At 41.6% G+C, this 18,327-nt stretch overlaps 1 protein-coding gene across 1 annotated transcript in view; it reads left to right on the forward strand.

Annotated features, from left to right (window-relative positions):
- Positions 1-18,327, forward strand: part of LOC307191496 (ATP-binding cassette sub-family A member 13-like) — a gene marked incomplete at both ends in the record, with an annotated part of 76,072 nt that overhangs the window by 19,452 nt on the left and 38,293 nt on the right. The window contains 3 exon segments of the mRNA XM_079931625.1: positions 3,757-3,783; positions 3,785-3,848; positions 17,649-17,825. Of these exon segments, the coding sequence (XP_079787751.1) occupies positions 3,757-3,783; positions 3,785-3,848; positions 17,649-17,825 (268 nt within the window).

Raw genomic sequence — 18,327 nt, forward strand, 5'->3', positions numbered from 1 at the left:
TTCCCAGCCCTGCCCCCACTGCTGTGTGATCTTGAGCTGGTCACTGAACTTCTCTGTGCCTTGGGCTTCTTACCTTTGAAGTGAGGAAATAACCATAGTTATGAGCTGTAAATTGACTTAAATTATGTAAAGCACTTGGAATAATGTTTGGTACGTAGGAGATGCTTCTGTGTCTGGGTCCTCCCAAAAGCCGACACCGAGATGAGGTTACATGTGTGAGAATTTTGTCAGGGAAAGAGCTGTTGGAGCCGAGGCTGGGGAAGCCGGGCAGGCCGGGGAGGTCTGGTCCTGAAGGGACGGGGGGTGGCGTGGGGGCTGGGTGGAAACATCCCACAGGGCCCTGCATTTAGAGGACACCTCTCATCCAGCTGAAGTCGGGTATCATGGGGGATCCTCTCTCAGGGGAGCCGTGGCTCCTAGGAGTGGGCTCGGCGTGGTCACGGCTAAGAGCAGCCTGGGAGGTGTGGCCTCCGGGCAAACTGAGATGGATTTCAGAGCACAGCAGAGGGCCTTGGATGTTGCCGTTCCTGGAGCTGGGAGTCTGGGATGCTCATTCTCATGGTGGCCATGGCTATTATTGTTATTCTTCTTCTTTAATTTGTTTGCTCACCAGTTAATTTGCTGATACAGGGATCAGTAGGCGTTTTCTGTAATGAATCAGATGGTAAATAGTTCAGGCTTTGAAAAGGGGACTGCTGTAACTACAGATAGTTATATGCAGTATAATAGGCAGCAGGTTGAGTCTCTGCAAAGTAGTGTGAGAACGTAACAGTGCCTAACACCATCTCAAGAATCAGGTGGTTAGTGGGAAGAAGGATAAATTAGGAGTTTGGGATTAACAGATGCACACTGGTATATATCTAACAGATAACCAGCAAGGATCTACTGTGTAGAACGAGGAACTATACTCCGTATCTTGTAATAACCTATAAAGGAAAAGAGTCTGAAAATGAATATATATATATGAATCACTTTGCTGTACACCTGAAACTAACACAACATTGTAAATCAAACATATTGATACTTCGATAAAAAAAAGAAGCAGGTGGTTTCTTGGAGAAGTCTTCAGTTTAGCTGAGTGCTGTTTACCAAGTAGTCAAGTTAGAAATTAAAGCCACTTATTCAATCACTTGAAGAACTTTTTACTTAGAGAATGAATTGTGGTGAGTGGCTCTATTTCTTAGCATCGAGATCACATTCAAGAGTATCTGTAGTGCTCTTGGATTTGCAGTAACTAGTGCCTGGGCTCTAGGTCGGGCTCTGCCTGCAGGGGGCTAGATTAGTATTTCGCTGATGCTGGTGACCCTGACTTACTTTTTCCTTCAGTTAAAAGCATCTTTCCATGGAGATGTTGCCGAGATTAAATGACTAATGCATATGAAGTGCATCACATAATGTTGGGCAAGTAGCTAGTGCCCAGTGAAAGAAGAAAAATAAGATTTAAAAAAATCAGACACTGAGGTTTCATCATGAAATCTTGTCGTCTATAGACAAGAGTCAATAAAATCATCAGGTATCAGGGAGATGTAAGAAATAAAAGAGCTAAATGCAGAAGGTGGGTGTTATTGAAAATTCCTCATCAGAAGTCCCCAAGTTATACAGTTGTTTGGTAAAGCAACTGTTTGCTGGGAAAACTGGACAGCTACACGTAAAAGAATGAAATTAGAACAATTCCTAACACCGTACACAAAAATAAACTCAAAATGGATTAAAGACCTAAATGTAAGGCCAGACAGTATAAAACACACAGAGGAAAACATAGGAAGAACACATTCTGACATAAATCACAGCAAGATATTTTTTGACCCACCTCCTAGAGTAATGAGAATAAAAACAAAAATAAACAAATGGGACCTAGTGAAACTTAAAAGCTTTTGCACAGCAAAGGAAACCATAAACAAGATGAAAAGACGACCCTCAGAATGGGAGAAAATATTTGCAAACGAAGCAACTGACAAAGGATTAATCTCCAAAATATACAAACAGCTCATGCAGCTCAATATCAAAAAAACAAACAACCCAATCAAAAAATGGACGGAAGACCTAAATAGGCATTTCTCCAAAGAAGACTACAGATGGCCAACAAACACATGAAAAGGTGCTCAACGTCACTAATTGTTAGAGAAATGCAAATCAAAACTACAATGAGGTATCACCTCTCACCAGTCAGAATGGCCATCATCAGAAAATCTACAAACAATAAATGCTGGAGAGGGTGTGGAGGAAAGGGAACCCTCTTGCACTGTTGGTGGGAATGTAAATTGGTGCAGCCACTATGGAGAACAGTATGGAGATTCCTTAAAAAGCTAAAAGTAGAGCTACCATATGACCCAGCAATCCCACTACTGGGCATATACCCTGAGAAGATAATTCAAAAGGACACATGTACCCCAGTGTTCATTGCAACACTATTTACAACAGCCAGGACATGGAAACAACCTAAATGTCCATCAGCAGATGAATGGATAAAGAAGATATGGTACATATATATGATGGAATATCACTCAGCCATAAAAAGGAACGAAGTTGTGTCATTTGCAGAGATGTGGATGGACCTAGAGTCTGTCATATGGAGTGAAGTAAGACAGAAAGAGAAAAACAAATGCCATATGTTAACACCTATATGTGGAATCTGAAAAAATTGGTATAGATGATCTTTTTTACAAAGGAGAAATAGAGACACAGACATAGAGAACAAATGTATGGATACCAAGGGGGAAGGGGGAGATTGGGTTGAGTTGGGAGATTGGGATTGACCTATATACAATATTGATACTATGTATAAGGTAGCTAACTAGTGAGAACCTACTGTACATCACAGAGAACTCTACTCAATGCTCTTTGGTGACCTAAAGGGAAGGAAATCCAAAAAAGAATGGATATATATATATATATATATAAATATATAAATATATATATATAAATATATATATATATATATACACTATAGTGGAGATATATATATATATATAGAGAGAGAGAGAGCTGATTCACTTTGCTGACCAGCAGAAACTAACACAACATTGTAAAGCAGCTATACTCCAATAAAAATTAAAAGAAAAAGAGATCCCCCCTTTGCTTAATCCTGCATTGGCCCCACTGCCTCTGTGATCCACCCTCAGTAGATTGTTGCTTGCTGTGGGTACGTGGCAGCACAGTGCGGATGCATGCGTGCCAGCTGCAGAGTTAGTATGCAAGGCGCCATCAAGCTGCTGGAGGTAATCCTGGAGAACCTTCCACAGTGCAGCCTTTGACAAATGAGGTGGAGTTGAACCATCAATAGTGAGAGAAGAAAGATACAGATGATGATATGAAACATGCTTCCAAAGATAAGGCTTTGAACATTGCACGTTTAAGAGAGGGTGTGGGAAAATGCTGAACCTTTCATCAGTGTTCTTGTAACAGTGACCCCCTCTTTACAACCGGCCCACAGAAAAGGCAATATAAAGGATTTATGTAAAGGGTCACCATATAGTTCTATTAGAAAGTTTAACCAAAAAATCAGCACTTAATTCATTCTTTGTTTTCAATATTAGTGCATATTTATTCATACAATTATATCCCCAATTGTTTACTTCTGTTTTTCAAGATAAAGTCCTAAGCAAATGTAATCCTATTTACTGGGATGTTTTAGAACCTCTTTGCACTTTTTGTGCCTTTTCCCTGTATCATGAAACTTGGAATAAACCTAACAAGTATTATTCAGCAAGAGGAATGGTGAGATTAGTCTTGTTAAACTATATTATTTTCCTTTAGGAAGCCCTGAAAAACAAATTTATAAGAAGGCTTTGTAGAAAGCCAGCTGCACATTGATGTAGACAAATGGACGGAAAAGCTCCAGACACTCGGTAAGTGCGGCGGGCGTTGTGGTGGATCCATCATCAGGCCATGTAGTTTCTGGGTGACACTGACGAGTCACTGCTTCCTCCCCAGTTTCTGGTTTCTTGTCTTTGAGATGCAGAGCTTGAGTTCAGTATACTCCCAAGTTTGTTCATAACTGAAGTTTTCTGATTTGCTGACTCAGGCTCGAATAGTAAGGAACTTAGTTAAAAAGGAAGGCCTCTGATGTAAATACAGGAATTGTGACTTATAACACAATTATAAAAAAGAAATTGCTATCATTGAGTTAATAGTTAATAGTCAATTGAAAGCAGTTAATTGATTTGAAGATCTGAAACTTAGATTAAAAAAATTCATCAATCAGCAAACGTTTATCGCATGTTTGTAGTTTATTAATCGGTGACTTCATTTAGATGTTCAACAACCGTTTTCTGAACACGCAGGAGAGTCAGGCTCTGAGCAAGAATCTGGAGACCCCCAGCCCCCCTGCGGTGGTTTGGCAGGCGTGTCCCAGGGATGCTTCCAGGGGCCTAGGCCAGAGGGATGGCAGAATGGAAGAAAGAAAGAGCTCCGGGAGGGAAGGAAGGGTGTCAGGCCATCTGAGGCCCCCGGCACCTGCCACTGTGCCCGCACCCAGGGCGAGGGCTGGCGTCTGCTTGGAGCACGAGGGTTAGTGGAGGGCAAGGTGATATATTAGGCACAATACTTCCCTTTATGAAAAAAAAATTTTCTGGTGAATTTACTACTTTAGAAAGTTTAATAGTATTTTAAAATAAATGTTACTGGGCTTCCCTGGTGGTGCAGTGGTTGAAAGTCCGCCTGCCGATGCAGGGGACGCGGGTGTGTGCCCCGGTCTGGGAGGATCCCACATGCCTCAGAGCGGCTGGGCCCGTGAGCCATGGCCGCTGGGCCTGCGTGTCCGGAACCTGTGCTCTGCAACGGGAGAGGCCGCAGCGGTGAGAGGCCCGCGTACCGCAAAAATAAATAAGTAAATAAATAAGTAAATAAATAAATGTTACTGCCTTGAATGGTGTTTTCACGAAGTTAAAGCACACTTACAAACGCAGTAGTTCTGGAAAGCTCATTACAGCAGCGGCTGCATCCTGAGCTGTGGGGTGAGGACCAGAGGTTTTCTGTCCCGCCGCAGAGGCTCTTATTAGTCTGCACCTGCAGCCCCGCTGGCATGTCACCTCGGGGCCAGAGGGCCCAGGGATCCTCCAGCTCCTCGCTGAGAACGCACACCACCTTTGAACAGGTTTTCCCTCATGTAAACTTCTATTATAAAGTTCGCGGGAAAAACAGTAACAGAAATTCAGACACTGAGCTTTTCCTACAAATGTGTCTGGACCCAGAGTGTGGGATTCAGATGGAATTTTGAGACCTGTGAGGTGTGATTCCTCCCTTCTCACTGCCCCACCCAAGGTGAAGCCCCTCTTGTTGAGGTGGAGAATGATGGTCATCTTCCATCTGACTCTGCACAGCCCTCTGGGAGCAGGCCAGGTGTGAACACAGGCCTGTCCATGGCGCAGGTGTGCCGGTGGCTTGGGCACCCTCTAGATGCACGTCTCCTTTTGTAACTCCCTGGTTAAAGAGTTAACTCACCTTACTCTGGGCATCCTTCTGAAATTGCCTATTCCTAGTCGCTGGAGACTGGGGCAGAATGACTACTTGAAGGTACGTTAATGCGGTTCCTGGGAATGTTTACCCAATCATGCTTTTGTTTTTCTTGATTATTTAACTTTTAAAAAATAACTTTTTGCTTATTACAGAAGTAATTGTCTGTTGTGGAAGTGATAGAAAATACAAATAAACCAGAAAAGCAATCTACCCATAATCTCATCCTCAGAGACAGTCATTGTAAAAGCCTTGGAGTAATTTTTCAGAAGTAATTATATGGCTTATATGAACTTAGGTGCATGTATTTTTGTAAAAATGGTCATACTGTCCATATCATTTTGTAAACTGTTCATAGAAATTGGCTCTGTTACTGAGGGTCCCTAGCGTGAACTGCTTTAAACTTGTGTAACTGTTTCTTCTGGATTGGTTGCTACATCTTTGAACACTGTGCTTACACTAGTGTTTCTCGATCTATTCATTTTAGGAATAATCATTGATTTCTCCAGGTCATTTTCCCCGCCCCATGAAGGTTATGTGTCCATTTTAGTTACGTCGTGAAGCGTTGGGACTGGATACATGTCACCCAATGCAGAGCCACGTGGTACATAGAATGAAATTTCCTTTTCCCAGGGTTCCCCTTCCCCAGAGGTTCGTGTTACCTTGTTCTCAGGTGTAACATTTGCTGTCCATTCGCCCACCCCTACCCCCAGTTTGCCAACATGTCCCCTTGACTTGGGGTCCTTTTGTTCATGCAGACATCCAGCCAGGTCCCCCCCTCCCCTCCCACTGGGCCGGCCTACCTCTGTGTCCGTCTCTTCTCCCACACTGGAGGCTACGTTTCCTACCTTCTCCATCCTCCCATTTTTCTTTATTACCATGTTTTCTTGCTTCATATTCAGAATTATGGAAAAGGGTGCGTGAGAGGAAAATTTCCTGAGTAATTTTACTCAGTAAATTCACTTTTATATCTGAAGGATATGTGAAAAACATTCTGTATTTCATTCTTGATAACTTTAATTTGTGTTTTCTGTCTCGCTCCTTTTTTGGTCAGAGAATTATCAATTTTATTAGTCTTTTCAAAAAAATGAATATTTGGCTTTGTTGTTTCTTTTTTATGTTTGCTTTCTATTTCATTGATTTCTGCTTTCTTCTTTATTGGTTCTTGCCTTTTACTTTCTTTGGTTTGTCACCTCCCCCTGCTCTTTTTTTGGTAAGTTCTTGAGATAGATACTTAGATGATTGATTTCTACCTTTTCTTCTTTCTCATGTATTTAAATTTATACTTGTATGTATTCATGACCCTTCTTTTCCCTCCGAGCATTGCCTTAACTGCATCTCACAGGTTGTCATATGTTCTGTTTTCATTATCATTCAGTGAAGTGTAATTCTTTTGATTCTCTAATTATTTGAAAGTTTATAGCTTAATTTAGAAATATTTGGGATTTTCCATTTATCTTTGTGTTACTGACTTCTAGCTTTAGGTCGCAGTGGTCAGAGAATGTACAGTTGGTATGATTTCATTTGTTTGAAATTTGTTAACGTCCCACATGGTCAGCTTTGCATCCTGCGTGTAGCAGTTCTAGGTTGGAGGGTGCGTCTCCTCTGTATCCTTGCTGATTTTTGTGTGCCTGTTCTATCAGTTATTAGAAGTGTGTGTTTTTATTTCCTATTTTGATTGTGGATTTGTCTATTTCTCTTTAATTCTGTTAGTTGAGGCTTTAGTTGTTTTGAGGCTGTATTTTATTTTCTACTGAGAACGTGAGATATTTATATTTTCTTCTGTCTGTATTTAAATTTTTTCTTTTTTCTCCCCACAGCATCTCACTCTGACTTACTGAGGTGTGTTTTCCATCACGAGTTTCCCGCTTTGGTTTTCCAGCACTTAGCACTTCTTGAATCAGTGTCTTGATATCTTACATTTTGGGAAAGTCTTGGTCATTATCTCTTAAAATATTACTTCTGATCAGTTCTCTCCGTTCTCCTCTGAAACTCCAATTAAACACGAAAAAATTTCCGTGTCCATATGCTGGTTATATCCTATTCTCTTGTTTTCCCATCTTTTTCTTTCTCTCTGTGCTTCAGTTTGACATATTTTTTCCTTACCTTTTAAAAAATCCACTAATTATCTCCTCAGCTGTAGGTTTTTCATTTCAGTTATCACATTTCCCAATCTAAGCTTATAACTCGATTCTTTTAAAAAATAGTTTTCAGTTCTCTGCTGAAATTCTCCCTATTTTCATCTAACTTTCGGTAATTGTGTTCAAAGATTTTTGATGTGCATATTTTAACTGCAATATTAATCATATTTAATAATTCAGAAATACTAATCATATTTTCATTGACTACCAGACGTTGTGTATGAAAATTGTAGGAATAAATTTTTCTTCCTTGATGGTGCTGTTTTCCTCTTGATGCTGTTTTTCTGCTCCCTGCAGAGAGCTAGGCTGGGACCACGTCCTTGAATCTGATCAGAGGCTGAGTTGATTGATGGAGGTTCAGTCTTACTGGGAGTTTTTCCTCTGCTGCTGTAGTCCTGTCAGGGTGAGGAGGGATCTCAGATAAAACTGGGGTGTTTCCTAGACCCTCATACCCGAGTCCCTGAACTCAGGCCCCGCAGGACCCAGTAGGCTCAGGTTCTCCATCCTTAGGATCCCACGTACCAGACTCCTGTGCCCTCTCCTGAGGGCCTCAGACCGTCAAGTCCTTGTGGCCTTGGTAGCTGTTGGAAGCTTTCACACAGATTTAAAAAAATCATCCATAATTTCTAGTTGTTTGTCTTCAGCAAGTTGTCCATCATTCTGACTTTAATAATGGATCTTTTAAGTCTGCAGATAGTCTTCTTTCACATATCAGGTATTTTCCTGTCATTTCCTTGAATTTCTCACCTGTATTAAAAAAATGTCATCTCTACCTTTAGGTTCAATTTTTGATCATTGTTTTTGTTTTTTATTTTTTTAACATCTTTATTGGAGTATAATGGCTTTACAATGGAGTGTTAGTTTCTGCTTTATAACAAAGTGAATCAGCTATACATATACATATATCCTCATATCCCCTCCCTCTTGTGTCTCCCTCCCACCCTCCCTATCCCATGCCTCTAGGTGGTCACAAAGCACCGAGCTGATCTCCCTGTGCTATGCGGCTGCTTCCCACTAGCTGTCTATCTTACATTTGGTAGTGTATATATGTCAATGCTGCTCTTTCACCTTGCCCCAGCTTATCCTTCCCCCTCCCCGTGTCCTCAAGTCCATTCTCTACGTCTGCGTCTTTATTCCTGTCCTGCGCCTAGGTTCTTCAGAACCATTTTTTAAAAATTCCGTATATATGTGTTAGCATATGGTATTTGTTTTTCTCTTTCTGACTTACTTCACTCTGTATGACAGACTCTAGGTCCATCTGCCTCACTACAAATAACTCAATTTCATTTCTTTTTATGGCTGAGTAATATTCCATTGTATATATGTGCCACATCTTCTTTATCCATTCATCTGTCAATGGACACTTAGGTTGCTTCCATGTCCTGGCTATTCCATGTCCTGGCTAGTCATGTACACTGGGGTACATGACTCTTTTTGAATTATGAACACTGGGGTACATGACCCTTTTGGAATTACGGTTTTCTCAGGGTATATGCCCAGGAGTGGGATTGCTGGGTCATATGGTAGTTCTATTTTTAGCTTTTTAAGGAACCTCCATACTGTTCTCCATAGTGGCTGTATCAATTTACATTCCCACCAACAGTGCAAGAGGGTTCCCTTTTCTCCACACCCTCTCCAGCATTAATTGTTTGTAGATTTTAAGATGATGGCCATTCTGACCGGTGTGAGGTGATACCTCATTGTAGTTTTGATTTGATTTCTCTAATGATGAGTAATGTTGAGCATCCTTTCATGTGTTTGTTGGCAATCTGTATACATTCTTTGGAGAAATGTCTGTTTAGATCTTCTGCCCATGTTTTGATTGGGTTGTTTGTTTTTTGATACTGAGCTGCATGAGTTATTTGTAAATTTGGAGATTAATCCTTTGTCAGTTGCTTCATTGGCAAATATTTTCTCCCATTCTGAGAGTTGTCTTTTTGTCTTGTTTATGGTTTCCTTTAAGTTACATTAGGCCCCATTTATTTATTTTTGTTTTTATTTCCATTTCTGTAGGAGGTGGGTCCAAAAAGATCTTGCTGTGATTTATGTCATAGAGTGTTCTGCCTATGTTTTCCTCTAAGATTTTGACAATGTCTGGCCTTACATTTAGGTCTTTAATCCATTTTGAGTTTATTTTTGTGTATGGCGTTAGGGAGTGTTCTAATTTAATTCTTTTACATGTAGCTGTCCAGTGTTCCCAACACCACTTACTGAAGAGTCTGTCTTTTCTCCACTGTATATTCTTGCTTCGTTTATCAAAGGTAAGGTGACCATATGTGCATGGGTTTATCTCTGGGCTTTCTATCCTGTTCCATTGATCTATATTTCTGTTTTTGTGCCAGTACTATACTGTCTTGATTACTGTAGGTTCGTAGTATAGTCTGAAGTCTGGGAGCCTGATTTCTCCAGCTCTGTTTTTCTTTCTCAAGATTGCTTTGGCTATTCGGGGTCTTTTGTGTGTTCATACACATTGTGAAATTTTCCGTTCTAGTTCTGTGAAAAATGCCAGTGGTAGTTTTATAGGTATTGCATTGAATCTGTAGATTGTTTTGGGTAGTATAGTCATTTTCACAATGTTGATTCTTCCAATCCAAGAACATGGTAAATCTCTCCATCTGTTTGTATCATCTTTAATTTCTTTCATCAGTGTCATAGTTTTCTGCATACAGGTCTTTTGTCTCCTTAGGTAGGTTTATTCCTAGATATTTTATTATTTTTGTTGCAGTGGTAAATGGGAGTGTTTTCTTAATTTCACTTTCAGATTTTTCATCATTAGTGTATAGAAATGCAAGAGATTTCTGTGCATTAATTTTGTATTCTGCTACTTTCCCAAATTCATTGATTAGCTCTAGTAGTTTTCTGGTAGCATCTTTGGGATTCTCTATGTATAGTATCATGTCATTTGCAAACAGTGACAGTTGTACTTATTTTCTGATTTGGATTCCTTTTATTTCTGTTTCTTCTCTGATTGCGTTGGCTAAAACGTCCAAATCTATGTTGAATAATAGTGGTGAGAGTGAGCAAACTTGTCTTGTTCCTGATCTTTAGTGGAAATGGTTTCAGTTTTTCACCATTGAGGACAATGTTGGCTGTGGGTTTGTCATATATGACCTTTATTATGTTGAGAAATTTCCCTCTATGCCTACTTTCTGGAGGGTTTTTATCATAAATGGGTGTTGAATTCTGTTGAAAGCTTTTTCTGCATCTATTGAGATGATCATATGCTTTTTCTCCTTCAGTTTTTTAATATGCTTTATTACATTGATTGATTTGCATATATTGAAGAACCTTTACATTCCTTGGATAAACCCCACTTGATCATGTTGTACGTTCCTTTTAATGTGCTGTTGGATTCTGTTTGCTAGTATTTTGTTGAGGACTTTTGCATCCATGTTCATCAGTGATATTGGCCTGTAGTCTTCGTTTTTTGTGCTATCTTTGTCTGTTTTTAGTATCAGGGTGATGGTGGCCTTGTAGAATGAGTTGGGGAGTGTTCCTCCCTCTACTATATTTTGGAAGAGTTTGAGAAGGATAGGTGTTGACTCTTCTCTAAATGTTTGATAGAATTCGCCTGTGAAGCCATCTGGTCCCAGGCTTTTGTTTGTTGGAAAGTTTTTAATCACAGTTTCAATTTTAGTGCTTGTGATTGGTCTGTGTATATTTTCTATTTCTTCCTGGATCAGTCTTGGAAGGCTGTGCTTTTCTAAGAATTTGTCCATTTCTTCCAGGTTGTCCATTTTTTTGGCATATAGTTGCTTGTAGTAATCTCTCATGATCTTTTGTATTTCTGCAGTGTCAGTGGTTCCTTCTCCTTTTTCATTTCTAATTCTACGATTTGAGTCTTCTCCCTTTTTTTTCTTGATGAGTCTGGCTAGTGGTTTATCAATTTTTTTTATCATCTCAAAGAACCAGCTTTTAGTTTTATTGATCTTTGCTATTGTTTCCTTCATTTATTTAAATGATACATTAAACACAATGGACTTAAATGAAATGTCCTATAAATATCAATTATTTCTGGTCTGATCTTATGATTTCTTTCCTTCTGCTAACTTTTGGGGGTTTTTTTTGTTCTTCTTTCTCTAATTGCTTTAGGTGTAAGGTTAGGTTGTTTATTTGAGATTTTTCTTGTTTCTTGAAGTAGGATTGCATTGCTATAAACTTCCCTCTTAGAACTGCTTTTGCTGCATCCAATAGGTTTTGGGTTGTCATGTTTTCATTGTCATTTGTTTCTAGATATTTTTTGATCCCTCTCTGATTTCTTCAGTCATCTCTTGGCTATTCAGTAGTGTATTGTGTGGCCTCCATGTGCTTGTATGTTTCACAGATTTTTTCCTGTAATTGATGTCTAGTCTCATAACATTGTGGTTGGAAAATATACTTGATATGATTTCAATTTTCTTAAATTTACCAAGGCTTGATTTGTGACCCAATACATGATCTATCCTGGAAAATGTTCCTTGAACACTTGAGAAGAAAGTGTATTCTGTTGTTTTTGAATGGAATGTCCTATAAATATCAATTAAGTCCATCTTGTTTAATGTATCATTTAAAGCTTGTGTTTCCTTATTTATTTGCATTTTGGATGATCTGTCCATTGGTGAAAGTGGGGTGTTAAAGTCCCCTACTAAGAATGTGTTACTGTTGATTTCCCCTTTTATGCCTGTTAGCATTTGCCTTATGTATTGAGGTGCAACCCTTACGTTGGGTACATAAATATTTACCATTGTTATATCATCTTCTTGGATTGATCCCTTGATCATAATGTAATGTCCTCTTTGTCTTTTGTAATAGTCTTTATTTTAAAGTCTATTTTGTCTGAGATGAGAATTGCTACTCCAGCTTCCTTTTGATTTCCATTTGCATGAAATATCTTTTTCCATCCCCTCTATCTCAAGTCTGTATGTGTCCCTAGGTCTGAAGTGAGTCTCTTTTAGACAACATATGTACAGGTCTTGTTTTTGTATCCCTTCAGCCAGTCTATGTCTTTTGGTTAGAGCATTTAATCCATTTACATTTAAGGTAGTTATTGATATGTATGTTCCTATTACCATTTTTTAATTGTTTTGGGTTTGTTATTGTAGGTCTTTTCCTTCTCTTGTGTTTCCTGCCTAGAGAAGTTCCTTTAGCATTTGTTGTAAAGCTGGTTTGGTGGTGCTGAATTTTCTTAGCTATTACTTGTCTGTAAAGGTTTTATTTAATTTCTCTGTTGAATGTGAATGAGGTCCTTGCTGGATAGAGTAATCTTGGTTGTAGGTTTTTCCCTTTCATCACTTTAATTATGTCTTGCCACTCCTTTCTGGCTTGCAGAGTTTTTGCTGAAAGATCAGCTGCTAACATTATGGGGATTCCCTTGTATGTTATTTGTTGCTTTTTCCTCGCTGCTTTTAATACTTTTTCTTTGTATTTAATTTTTGATAGTTTAATTAATATGTGTCTTGGCATGTTTCTCCTTGGATTTACCCTGTATGAGAGTCTCTGCACTTCCTGGACTTGATTATTTCCTTTCTCATATTATGAGAGTTTTCAACTATAATCTCTTCAAATATTTTCTCAGTCCCTTTTTTTTTCCTTTTCTTCTTCTGGTACCCCTATAATTCAAATGTTGGTGAATTTAATGTTGTCCCAGAGGTCTCTGAGACTGTCCTCAATTATTTTCATTCTTTTTTCTTTATTCTGCTCTGCGGTAGTTATTTCCACTATTTTATCTTCCAGGTCACTTCACCATTCTTCTGCCTCAGTTATTCTGCTATTGATTCCTTGTAGAGAATTTTTGATTTCATTTATTGTGTTGTTTATCCTTGTTTGTTCACTGTTTAGTTCTTCTAGGACCTTGTTAAACGTTTCTTGTTATTTTCTCCATTCTGTTTCCAAGATTTTGGATATCTTTACTATCATTATTCTGAATTCGTTTTCAGGTAGACTGCCTATTTCCTCTTCATTTGTTTGGTCTGGTGGGTTTTTATCTTGCTCTTTCATCTGCTGTGTGTTTCTCTGGTCTTTTCATTTTGCTTATCTTACTGTGTTTGGGGTCTCCTTTTTGCAGGCTGCAGGTTCGTAGTTCCCGTTGTTTTTGGTGTCCGTCCCCAGTGGCTAATGTTGGTTCAGTGGGTTGTGTAGGCTTCCTGGTGGAGGGTACTGGTGTCTGTCTTCTGGTGGATGAGGCTGGATCTTGTCTTTCTGGTGGGAGGACCACATCGGGTGGTGTGTTTTGGGGTGTCCATGACCTTATTATGATTTTAGGCATCCTCTCTGCTAATGGGTGGGGTTGTTTTTCTGTCATGCTAGTTGTTTGGCATAGAGTGTCCAGCACTGTAGCTTGCTGGTCGTTGAGTGGAGCTGCGTCTTAGCATTGAGATGGAAATCTCTGGGAGAACTTTTGCCGTTTGATATTACGTGGAGCCGGGAGGTCTCTGGTGGACCAATGATCTGAACTCAGCTCTCCCATCTCAGAGGCTTAGGCCTGACACCCAGCTGGAACACCAATATCCTGTCAGCCACATGGCTCAGAAGAAAAGAGAGAAAAAAATAGAAAGAAAGAAAGAAGAGAGCAACCAAACCAAAAAACAAATCCACCAATGATAACAAGCACTAAAAACTATACTATAAAAAAACAAAAAAAAAAAAAACAAAGAAAACAAAGAGAACCCTAGGACAAATGGTAAAAGCAAAGCTATACAGACAAAATTACACAAAGAAGCATACACATACACACTCACAAAAAGAGAAAAAGGAAAAAAATATGTATCTATATATAAGAAAAAATGGAAGAGAATAACCAAATCAGTAAACAAATCCACCAATGATAATAAGTTCTAAATATTAAACTAAGGTAAACATGAGGCCAGAAACCAGTCAGTCGCAGACAGCAAATCCCAAGTCTACAGTTGCTCCCAAAGTCCACCGCCTCAATTTTGGGATGATTCGTTGTCTATTCAGCTATTCCACAGATGCAGGTACATCAAGTTGATTGTGGGGATTTAATCCACTGCTCCTGAGGCTGCTGGGAGAAACTTCCCTCTTCTTTGTTTGCAAAGCTCCTGTGGTTCAGCTTTGGATTTGGTCCCACCTCTGCATGTAGGTCACCTGAGGGCCTCTGTTCTTCACTCAGACAGAACGGGGTTAAAGGAGCAGCTGCTTCGGGAGCTCTGGCTCACTCAGACCGGGCGGAGGGAGGGGTACGGATGTGGGGCGAGCCTGCAGCAGCAGAGGCCGGCATGACGTTGCACCAGCCTGAGGTGCGCCGTGCGTTCTCCCGGGGAAGTTGTCCCTGGATCCCGGGGCCCTGGCAGTGGCGGGCTGCACAGGCTTCTTGGTGGCGGCAGCAGCAGCCTTAGCATCTCATGCCCGTGTGTGGTGTCTGCGCTGATAGCTGCAGCTCGTGCCCGTCTCTGGAGCTTGTTTAGGCGGTGCTCCGAATCCCCTCTCCTCGTGTACCCCAAAACAATGGTCTGTTGCCTCTTAGGCAGTTCCAGACTTTTCCCCAGAATCCCTCCTGGCTAGCTGTGGTGCACTGGCCCCATTCAGGCTGTGTTCACACAGCCAACCCCAGTCCTTTCCTTGGGATCTGACCTCCGAGGCCCGCCATCCTGGCAGGTGAGCAGACAAGCCTCTTGGGCTTGTGAGTGCTGGTCGGCACCGATCCTCTGTGTGGGCATCTCCCCGCTTTGCCCTCTGCACCCCTGTTGCTGCATTCTCCTCCGTGGCTCCAAAGCTCTCCCCTCTGCCAGCTGCAGTCTCTGCTGTGAAGGGCCTTCCTAGTGTGTGGAAACCTCTCCTCCTTCACAGCTCCCTCCCACTGGTGCAGGTCCCATCCCTATTCTTTTGTCTCTCTCTTTTTTTTTTTTCCTTTTGCCCTACCCAGGTATGTGGGGAGTTTCTTGCCTTGTGGGAGGTCTGAGGTCTTCTGCCAGCATCCAGTAGGTGTTCTGTAGGAGCTGTTCCACATGTAGATGTAGTTTTGATATATTTCTGGGGAGGAAGGTGATCTCCACATCTTATTCCTCTGTCATCTTGAAGGTCTAGCTCTATTCATTTATTTTGAGTTCTGTCTTTCATGTTGGAGAGTTTCCTTAACTGTCTGTTGAGGTTAAGAATGAGGCACTGAAGCCTGATAGGATGTTTTTCATGTGCAGGGAGCTTACCGGGACTCTGTTTCCATCAGTGGTTCTCAGCTGAGGGGGAGTTTGTCCCCTGGGGCATTTGGCAAGGTCTGGAGACATTTCTTGTTGTCGCAGCTGGTGAGATGCTCCCAACCAAGAATGTTCCTAAGCACCCTGTGATGTACAGGACAGCCTCCCCTAACATATAGCTCTGGCCCCAAATGTTGGGAAGCCGTCCCTCATTTAGAAGAGATGAAAGCAATAGGATGGAGGCAATTGTTGGACATCATGTTTAGGGCTAGAAACAGGGGATCTCAAACCCCCTAGTTGGCCATGGCTAACGCCAGCGTGTCTCAGGTCATCAGCTGTAGATGCCAAATGGGGACAATGCACAGCTTTTGGTGGCCAGAGCTCGGCTGAAATCCTTGCAGAGTCTTTTACCCCGTGCACGTGTGAGCCTCCGACTCTTGCTGCCCTTGCCAGCTGGGGCCTTCCCACACCTTCTGCTCCACAGACCTGTGTGTTTCCTCTTGGCCTGTCTTTAACGACCTCTTACGTTTGATGGGGACACAGGAGAGAGAAGCGGCCTGGTCTAGTCCTCTCACGATGGACCTTTGTGTCCCTGTCCTATTTTCCATCCTTTCCTGTGGAGGTGCCCCCCACCCCAGCGCCCCCGTCGGGTCGGGGAGGGCACTGAGGAGTCCAGAGTCAGAGGACATGTGGTGGAGACTTGAGCAACTACTTGTGTTACATTCCCTCCACTGAGCGAGAGCTCTTACCAAACAGTGGCTGCTGCCTTCTTCTCGGGCAAGGACCTCTGCAAGGGGTGCTAAAGCCCATGGAATTTTTGTGTGGAGCTGCTTTTCTAATTCCTGACGTTACACATGTACGCACACATGCACACGCATACACATATACACACACACGGATATAGTCATTCAATTATATGAACGATTCAACTGTGCAAAGCCTTTTTTAAGCAGCTTTAGTTCTGTCCCTGGAACACAATTAAAGCCACACTCTGCGGAGGCCAGGTCACTCCTTATTCCATGAAGCCTCTGGAATTAACACAGTGAAGTCGTCCACAAACTTACTGGGTGAGCCTGTAGAGCACACATTCAAACGACAAATGATCAGCAATATAGAAATGCTCCCAGTTTGCCCCATCCTGTAAAATTGAACACTTTCCAATTCTCTATCAAAAACAAGAAAACAAAAATCCCAAACACTCAGAGCCCCTCAGAACGTGGAACGCACTTTTTGGTCTCCTATTTTCTAGTTGTTGAGCTTAGTTTCATCGGGAGGAATTAAATTAGGATAACTGGCTGGCGCCTAGCTCTCCTCTTCAGCAGCTGTAACCATGACAACAGGATGCCCTCAGTAAGCACTTACACACACACGAGGTACTTGGCTTAATCCTTACGACAATCCCGCAGGGGATTCTGCTTTCTTTACGCTGCAGATGAAGAAACAAACTTTGACGGATAAGATAACTTTCCAGGGTAAACATGGAATCACAGGAGAGCTGCTATGGGGACAAAGCTGGATCTTGTCCCCTTTGCTGCCACCGCTGCCCAGTAGGCAGGTACTGAGGGGGACAGGGCCACCCTCTGTGCTTGGAGCTGGGTTACTCCAGCCGTGTCTCTCACACGTCCTTCCCTCTGTTGTTCATTCTTTCTGGCTCCTGATGTTGACTTGCTGTGGTCTGCAACCTCACCCTCTATGATTTAACTGTTTCCTTTCCATTTACATGTAAGTATCAGCATTACAGGGACCATATAGGAAAGGTGGAGTTTGCACTCAGCAAATAAGTAGCAAATTTTGCGTGGAACGGAATTTGACTCTTCTGAATAAATTTTCTCATGAAGGAATTTATTTGCAAAGTCCCTGCCTTGGGAAGGATATGCGCTGTGCCCAGAGAAAAGTTGCCATGTCCTCGTTTCCATGTCCTCAGGAGGGAAGCTGGGCCAGATGCTGAACTGCATGGGCGCTGGACGCCTCCGCTCCCTGGGCCGCATCCTGGCCAACCTGACCTTCTGTGTCCTACTGACCCTCTTCCGGGGCCTGACCTCCGCCACCTCCCTGGAGGCGACCTCACAGGCTCTCATGCGGAAGAACAGCTTCTTGGCCAGTAAGTATTCAGTGAACACACATGCGCTCATAAAGGCAATATTTGCATATTTCTCCCCAAACATGTCTTATCACCGACAGAAAACAGTGCTTTCTGGGTAAAACGAACAAAGCAGAACTGGTCCCCTTGAGTTGGTGAAAAGATGGGCCTCATACGTCATCCGAGGCCCAGTGCTATTCCCTGTATCCATGTTTACCAGTTTACGGGACTAGTTTACCAGTTTATAGTTAAATCTCACGTGATAGGTTATATTTTTCTTGATTAAAGCTGTACTCTGATTTCTTCCATCCCTTTTATTTTTATCAGGTATATCTGGATGTCCTAGGGTCAGGGAGAAGAGACAGTGGCCAGTTCAAGTCTATTGATCAGTTGTTCACTTATTCAACATAAATATGATGTATTCTCATATTCCTTTTGAATAAACAGTGAATTGTTTTTATTTGGCTTTGTATTAGTTTGCTAAGGCTACTGTGACAAAGAATTGCAGCCTAGGTGGCTTAAA

The sequence above is a fragment of the Stenella coeruleoalba genome (assembly GCF_951394435.1).
Source record: "Stenella coeruleoalba genome assembly, chromosome: 9".
Lineage (NCBI taxonomy): Eukaryota > Metazoa > Chordata > Mammalia > Artiodactyla > Delphinidae > Stenella > Stenella coeruleoalba.